Raw genomic sequence first — 7,438 nt, 5'->3', positions numbered from 1 at the left:
CCCACCCGCGGCGCCCGCGGGTCTCTGGGGCAGCGGGCTCCGGGCATGCGCGCTGACGCCCCGAGGCGAGGCGGCAGGAGCATGCGCCGGCTCAACACGGGTCCCGATGAGAGGCGAGGGGCGCGCGCGAGTGGGCGGGTGGCTGCCAGGCCCAGCTGTGGGCAAGGCTGGGGTATCGGGGGTCGGCAGGGGTGCCCGCCGGAGTCGCTGCCGGGTTACGCGTAGACCTGGGAACGCGCGCCCGCGTGGGCACGACGTCCGGAGGAATGCATGGGGGGGCCTCCGGGTGGGACCTGGGTGGAGGAGTCCTGAGGCCGAGGCCGAGAGAGACAGCCAGACGGAGACAAGAGACAGGGACACAAGGGGGCAAAAAAGAGGCTGAACACAGCGGGGGGCAGGGACACGGACGCCCAGCCGGCAGAGACAGGACAGGCAGAGGTGACCTACGGGACAGACGGGAACCAGAGGCCGCGGTCCTCGTTGGGGGAGGAGTCATAGCGCCCTCTGCGTGTCCTGACAGGGGGCGGGGGAGCCAATGTCACCGAGCTCCGTGGGGGTCCACAGGCGTCTGTGGTAGCCACAGTGCCTCTTGGGGAGTCAGGGCGCTCTCTGGCGGATCACAGAGTCCGGGGGCGGGTGGAGTCTCAGCGGCCCTTGGGATATTCGCAGATCTCTATGCGTCCTGGCATCAGAAGGGGGTTCATAACTATTTGAGGGGGGTGTCAGTGCCTTTCAGGAAGGTGAGAACGCTGAGGGACCACGACATCACGGGGGGCTGTGTCACAGAGGCCCTTGAGGTGTTCGCAGAGCCTCTAAGTATTCGGCCCCACAGGGGGTTCACAGCCCTCTGGGGGTATCGTGGTGTCCCTCTGAGGAGGCAGATAGCTTGAAGGTGGGGGGGCCAAGGGGTCCTTTGGATGACAGCTGCTCCAGGGGGCCTCAAAGCAGCTCTCTGGGGCTATCACATCTCTCTGTATTGGGGCGGGGGTGTCCCTGCGTCCGTCACACCCCTCCTGGGCAGGAGCTCGAGGCACCGAGGGAGGCGCAGGGCAGTGTCGGGGCAGGGGGCCCAGATGGCGACGCGCGCGACGCGAGCAAAGACTTCTCGGCAGGCGGATGCACTGGATGAACGTGTGCCTTGATGTGTGAGAAGCGCCCCGCCCGGTCCCCGCCCGGCCCCCGCCCGGCCCGCGGGCTCAGGCCGCCCCGCAGCGCCCCCGCCTCTCGCGCCTCTGCAGCCTCCGAAGGCGCCTCGTCCACGCATCCCGCCAGGGCAACACGAGGCTCCCGCGGGCGGCGCTGAGCCCGGGCCCCCGGCCCTCGGGACCCCCGGCCGCGGCCCCCGGTCCGCCCCCCAGCAGCAGGTAGCGGCGGTCGGGTAGTAGGCGCGGGCAGCCGCAGGCGGCGTCCCGCGCAGGCACCCACAGCGCGCTGCTCCCGCGCCGCGCGCGCTCCTCGCCGCTCCGGAACACGGCAAGCACGGCCACCGGGAAGCGCGTCCAGGAGCCGCGCGCCTCGCCGCGCGCGCGCACAGCCACCTGCACCGCTGCGGGGGAGGCGAGAGGGGGCGGGGTCAGGCGGGGCGGGGCCCGGAGGGGGCGGGCCGCGCAGAGGAGGACAGGGCGCCCGCGGGGGTGGGAGGCGGGGTGGAGGAGGAACACAAAGAGGACACGCCGCAGCGGGAGCACGGAGAGGCCACGGGGGCTGACAGGGCGGGGCGGGCGACAGCGGAGGACCTGAGGGCCGGGGGATGGCCTTGGGGTCCAGCGAGGGTCAGGGTATACAGAGGGAAAGTAGGGCAAGGTGAGGAGGACGGGGGCAAGAGGCCTGAGGGTGGCCTACCGTAGTCCTTCCTGCAGAACTTCTTCAAGCTGATGCGGTAGCTGCCACGGGCAGGTTTGCAGTGCAAGTCGCAGTCTGGGAGGAGGGCGCAGGAGGAGGTTGGCACCGATCTGCACCTCCTTCTCCCACCCTCTCCTCCTCCCCTCCTGGAATCCATTGCCCCCTCCAGCCAAGGACATGCCCCCTCTGGAACCTCCACTCACCCTGGGGCTCCACAGGGCTGCTCTCCTCAGTGGGTCCAGGGACAGGGGTCTCTGTGGAGAGGATGAGATAAAGGTCTTCCTTTGAAGGGAGCCAAGGGAATCTGCAGGGCTCAGGGGACAGTTGAGGGGGGCAGGGGGATCTGCGGGGCCCAGGTAGGCAGCAGCAGGGAGCTGGGTTGACCTTGGCTGAGGTGGTCTAAGCAGGGCAGCATCACTCACTAACGCAGGGTGCCACTGGAGAGCGGCTCTGCTGGAAGCCAGGGGCACAGCGGTTGCAGGTGAGGCCAGTGACGCCATCCTTGCAGGGACACTGGCCTGTGGTCTGGTTGCAGGTTTTGCCAGCAGCACCAACAGGGTGACAGTCACAGGCTGAGGATAGAAGTGGGATGGTCAGAAGCCCATCTAGGGATGTGGGAAACCAGAAGGTGAGGGTGTGCAGGTACCTGGCGGCAGCCTCACCCCTACAAGCGCGGCGGTCACTCAGGGCACGGCCTGGGTCTCGATAGAAGCCCTCCTGGCAGTAGTGGCAGTGCCGGCCGGCAGTATTATGCCGGCAGTTGAGGCAGACACCTCCACTGCGGCGGCCAGACAGTCGGTACAGCTCCATGTTGAAGCGGCAGCGGCGGGCATGGCCATTGCAGGAGCAAGCTGCAGGGAGGGATGAGTCAGGGACAGGCTGGCCTGGTCTCAGATCCCCAGGCCACCCTCCAAGGCCTCACCAAGGCAGGCGTGGGCTTCCCGGGCTGTGGCCCGCTGCCATGGCCTGTCGCAGTAGAAGGGCTTGCAGCGGCCGCAGTCGGGGCCCTCGGTGCCATGCCGGCAGTCGCAGATCAGATGGCCCTGGGTGTCCAGCAGGCACCTGGAGGCATGCCCATTGCATTTGCAGCGCCCGCCCACCTGGAGCTCAGTGGCTGAGTAAGAGTAAGGGACCATGGCCGTGGCGTCCCTCGTGTCCCCCAGCAGGGTAGGCCTTGTGAGCACTACTTGAATGTCTGTGGCGGTCACCCAGTCTTGGAGCACCGGGCTGCTGTCCAGATCCAGGCCTGGCGGGCTGCCGTCCTGCACGCTGAAGGCCAGAAGGCCACCCCCATCAGGCTGGGCCTGGGGCTCAGGGAAGCACAGGGCTTCGGGCCCCAGGCCAGCTGGGCCATCTGCAGGGGCAGGCACACGGCCATAGTCTACGCCACAGCGGGAGGAGAAGAAGCCCAGTGGGGTCCAGCTTCGGCCATGGTCCTGCGACTTGAGCAGGGCCACCGAAGTGGGGGGTGCAGAGCAGAAGCGCAGGCTCACGAACACCAACTCAAAAGCCTTGCCGAGGGGCACTGTGAGGGTCACGTTGAGGGGCACCTGCGTCAGCGAGTCCGAACGCCAGCACACCGGGCTTGTGGTGCCCCCTGCGGAGGTCAGGAGGGTGGCAGGGTGTGCCCGCCGCGGGTCCGAAGCGTCGCAGGCCCGCGTGGCCGGCCGCCCGCACGTGCTGGACGCCAGCACCTCGCGGCCCAAGGCCGCGTTCACCAGGCCGGGCACGCAACCGCGGGGCGCGCCCCCCTCGTCATGGCAGGGGTCGGCGGGCCCCGGCGGCCCCGGGCTCAGCGCGGCCGAGAGCGTGCCCGCGGCCAGCAGCAGCCCCCAGGGCCAGCCGGGCATGGCCGGAGCCGCCGTGGGTCAGCCAGCCGGCCGGGGGCCCACGCCGCTGCCCTCGGGAGAGAGAGCCCGATCCGAGGCTCTGCCCGCTGGCCCGCGGTGCCGAGCAACCAGAGCCCCGGGCCGCTCCAGTCAGGGCCCAGAGGTGGGCGCAGCCGCCGTTACGCCCCGGGCCGAGCGGAGCAGCGGGGATGTCGGCGCGTCCTCCCGCTGGGCCTGGAGCGTTGACAGGCGTCGCCCCCGCTCTCGGCGCCTCCGCCCGCAGAGGCCCCACCCGCCGCCCGCTGCTCGCACTCACCCACCGAGTGCCGGGTCGAGCAGGTCTCCCGGCCTCCCGGGACCGGCCGAGGGCGGGCGGGGCCTGGGGCGCCCCGGCCGCCGCCTCCTCCCGGCTGCAGCGAGGGCGGGCAAGCTGTGTCAGTAGAGGGTGGGGGGCGCAGCAGGCGCAAGCCTGGGCGCAGCCGGGGGCGGGGCTGCTCGGGCCGGGAAGGAGGGAGGGAGGGGAGGGGAGGGGGCCGGGGAGGGGGCCTCGTCGGCAGAGCCGGAATCAGAAGCAGATTCAGACACTGGCTGGGCCAGCGGGGGAGGGGGCTGGGAGGCCCTGGAGCCGGGGGAGGGGCCGGGGAGCCAGGAATGTGCTGGCGGGAGGGCTCTGGAGGGGGTGGCTCAGCCACGCTGCCCGTGGGGGACCACCCAGCCGGCCCCCGGCCTGCCTCCAGGCTTTGACTGCTCCTGGGGTTGTGCCACGTGCCGGTTGGGGGTCTGGCTGCCTCCTCCCTTAGGCACATCAGGCAGCCTGGGCCCTGGATCTGAAGGTGGGACCCTCATGCTCCCATTGGTCCCTACAGGGCACACTCAGCACAGAGGGAGCCAAGCTGGGCTGGTGGTTGTGGGGTGTCCCCAGGGCAGCAGTCTGCTGTAGTAAAAAGAACCCAGGATTGGGGCCAGGTCTGATTTTGAATCCAAGCTGCTTCAGTTTCTAGTTGTGTGGTTTCAGTTCCTCAACCTGCCCAAGCTTCAGTTTCCTCATCAGCCAGATGCCTATTATTCAACTTTGCCAAGCTGTTGGGATTTCATGAGCCACATAGGTATTGGATGTAGCCAGGGAGCTCAACAGACTGGAGTCCCTCCTTGATGGAGGAGGCAAAACATCCCAGGAAGGGTCAGCCCCGTGCAAAGGGGGCAGGGAACATGGGAATATGTCCCACCTGGGAGCAGCTCTGAGGCCTGAAGTTCTAGATGGGAGGCTGACCCCAGGCCAAGCCCAGCTGTCAGTGGAGGACACCACATGGGCGTGTCTGTGTAGGCGGGGCTGCCACCCTCGGTTGGGCCAGAGACACTGCAAGGGCAGATAAGAGGATGGAGAGAAGCAGAATCCTTGTGCTATTTAGAAGAGGAGGAGCAGGAGGACATAGAAGCCTCCCAGGGGACACTGAAGGAGAAGAGGAGGACACATGAGGGCTTGACCTTGGAGAAGGAGCAGCAGGAAGACAGGGTGATTGATGGGCTACCTGGAGTGACTGACACTCTCTGGTCAGGCCCTTCACCAGGCCTAACCAGCACAAATGCAAGGGTGAGGGGTGAAGGGACTGAAGGGATAATAGGAGACTTTGGAAAGACTGAGCCAGGAGGGCCAGAGGGGCTGCTGGCCTCTCTCTTCTTCTCTGGCAGCAACAGGAAGGCTGAGGGTGCCCCTCACCCCACAAAGCAGGTGCCACTGGGGCCTGTCCCTCAACTTCCCAATAAAGAGAATGTGTCCCTTATAACAAACAGCCATGCACGAATGAGGTAGCTGGCAGGGAACACGGTTCTGCTCTGGGATGGGTCAAGTTCAGAAAGAGCACCTTCCCAACCATTCTCTTCAAGGTTCTTCTGATCATCAGCCTCAAACATGCTTGGGATGGGGGGAGTTCTGGTGGGAGAGCGGGAGGTGTGATAGATCCTTCTCGGACTGTTAGAAGCAAGGAGGTGGCCACAGTGGGGAGAAATGCCCAGGCCCAAGCCAGTGGTTCCCCAGGGCCTGAGACAAGACTCCAGGGAAACCTTGGCTGTCTGGACTTCAGGACTCCTGCTGGGAAGGAGGAAAGCAGGGAGCAGCTCCCCCTCCCCAGCCTTGCAGACTTTGTGTGCAGCACAGCCTCCTCGTGAGTTGGGGGTAGGGTCTGCAGAACATCTGGTGGCCTCTGGTGTGGGTGAAGGCCCCCAGGGCTCATCCTGCAGAGTGTTCATCAGGGTCAGCAGGCAGGTACCTGGCCCAGAGCGTCGTTGCCCCACTAGCTCCCCAGGGAGGTGGCTGCAGGCAGCCCAGGCTCTTTTCTGGAGTGGCCCTAGGTGTGCTTTCTATTCTGGCCCCGGGGACAGCCCTGGCAGATGGTGTGATGGGAGTTAGGGAGGGCCTTCCTCACAGCCCCCCACCCAGGCTCAGTGCTACTTGGGACTCAGCCATCTGTCCCCAGTCCTTGACTAGGGCCTCTCAGACCTCACACCTCTCTGCTGGCCCTGCCCCTTCCCGGCACCTTAGAAGAGGCTCAGCCTCTAGTTCCCCACCTGCAACTCCTCAGGCTGCTGCAGGCCTCCCCTCCCCTGCCCCCACTCAGAGTGACAGCTGCTAGCTCTGGGGCTCCAGGAACCTCTCTGGGGGAAGAGGGACCGAGGGGGTCCTGACATGTCTCAGGGGGCTGGGGTCTTTCTCTTAAAAGGCCAACTGATAAAATACTCCCGGCTTAGCCCAGGACCTACTGTCCCCACCAGACTTTTGCAAGCCACCACTTGTTCATATATAGCACAAACATTTACTGAGCGCCTATTTTGCCTCGAGGGGCTTCCAAACCAGTGGGGTTTGGACAGCTAGGGGAGGAGGACACAGACCACTGTGCCTCGCCCCGAGGAGGGTAGCCACGTCAAGTCCCCGGCCCGCCGCCGCCCAGGACCCTGCATACCCTGCAGGGCCCCCGTGCCGTGCAGACTGCCGCCAGCCCCGCGCTCAGCCAGGACGGCTCTGCGCGCCAAGCGAAACGCTCAAAAGCAACATGGGCGGAGGCGGGTGCGAGAGCGGGAGAGCTGAGTCGGGGGAGGGGAGGGAGATGGCTCGAAGTGCCCAAAACTCGGGCATCCTGAGGGTTCAGAATAGTTTGGGGACGGCGTCTGGGGAGGAGGCTTCCGCCACACGCGCTTGGCACTGCGCCAGCCGGGCCCAGGCGAGATCCGGAGGGAGAAGACGCCGGCTCGCCGTGACCTCGCAGGGGAGAGGGCTTGGCGCGTGGGTTCAGGGCGTCCCCGGCTCCCGCCGCCCCCCGCGCCCGGCCTTCTAACGCCGCCGCCGCCGCCGCCATGCGCGCCAGCACAGGAAGGCGGCGGCCAGTAGCCCGAGGCCCGCGCCGAGCCCTGGGCCAGGTCCAGGCGGGGTCCGCTCTGCGAGAAGGTGATGGCCGTGGCAGCGGCGCCTGCAAGCAGAACCAAGGCGCCGAACGGCAGGACGCAGCGCGGCCAAGAGCCCCCCGCGACGCCGGTGGCCAAGAGCAGCGAGCGTAGGGCCCCGTGGGGCTCAGGGGCCTCGGCAGGCGCAGGGGGCGGGCGCTCGGCCGCGCTCATGCTACCGAAGCGGGGTCTGCGCCCCGGGTGGGTGTGGGCGCCCCCTGCAGCCCCGCTTGCCCGCCACGTCGGAGCAGATTGGCCGGCGATGCAGTGACGCCACGGGGACTGTTCTTCGCTGCAGCCTCCTGGCGTGGTGTGGAATCGAGGTGGGCGGG

The 7,438-nt window shown here is 67.3% G+C and overlaps 1 protein-coding gene across 2 annotated transcripts; it reads right to left on the bottom strand.

The window, feature by feature from the left end:
• Positions 1–66: 66 nt before the first annotated feature.
• NTN3 (netrin 3) lies at positions 67–4,088 on the bottom strand. Of its 2 annotated transcripts, XM_029219449.1 has the most exons (6): positions 2,765–4,088; positions 2,505–2,693; positions 2,265–2,414; positions 2,046–2,096; positions 1,843–1,917; positions 67–1,546 (listed from the first exon to the last, which is right to left on the bottom strand). In XM_029219449.1, exons 1-6 carry the CDS (start codon positions 3,690–3,692, stop codon positions 1,197–1,199), a joined length of 1,743 nt encoding a protein of 580 aa, XP_029075282.1. In that variant the 5' UTR covers positions 3,693–4,088; the 3' UTR covers positions 67–1,196. The 2 variants fall into 2 exon arrangements, with proteins under 2 accessions (XP_029075282.1, XP_029075281.1); XM_029219448.1 differs by having other exon boundaries at positions 2,265–2,693; positions 2,765–3,692.
• Between the last annotated feature and the right edge of the window lie 3,350 nt (positions 4,089–7,438).

The sequence above is a fragment of the Monodon monoceros genome, unplaced genomic scaffold (genome assembly GCF_005190385.1).
Source record: "Monodon monoceros isolate NGI ecotype Baffin Bay Population unplaced genomic scaffold, NGI_Narwhal_1 Super_Scaffold_13, whole genome shotgun sequence".
In the NCBI taxonomy this organism is placed as follows: domain Eukaryota; kingdom Metazoa; phylum Chordata; class Mammalia; order Artiodactyla; family Monodontidae; genus Monodon; species Monodon monoceros.
Note: the sequence above shows the minus strand (reverse complement) of the source record. Positions and strands in the feature narration are given on the sequence as shown.

Coding starts and splice junctions, on each gene's coding strand:
- NTN3 (XM_029219448.1), bottom strand. CDS start 3,692: ATGCCCGGCTGGCCCTGGGGGCTGCTGCTGGCCGCGGGCACGCTCTCG. Junction 1,918..2,045: donor CAGCCCTGTGGAGCCCCAGG/GTGAGTGGAGGT, acceptor CCCTCCTCCCAG/ACTGCGACTTGCACTGCAAA. Junction 1,547..1,842: donor GTTCTGCAGGAAGGACTACG/GTAGGCCACCCT, acceptor CCTCCCCCGCAG/CGGTGCAGGTGGCTGTGCGC.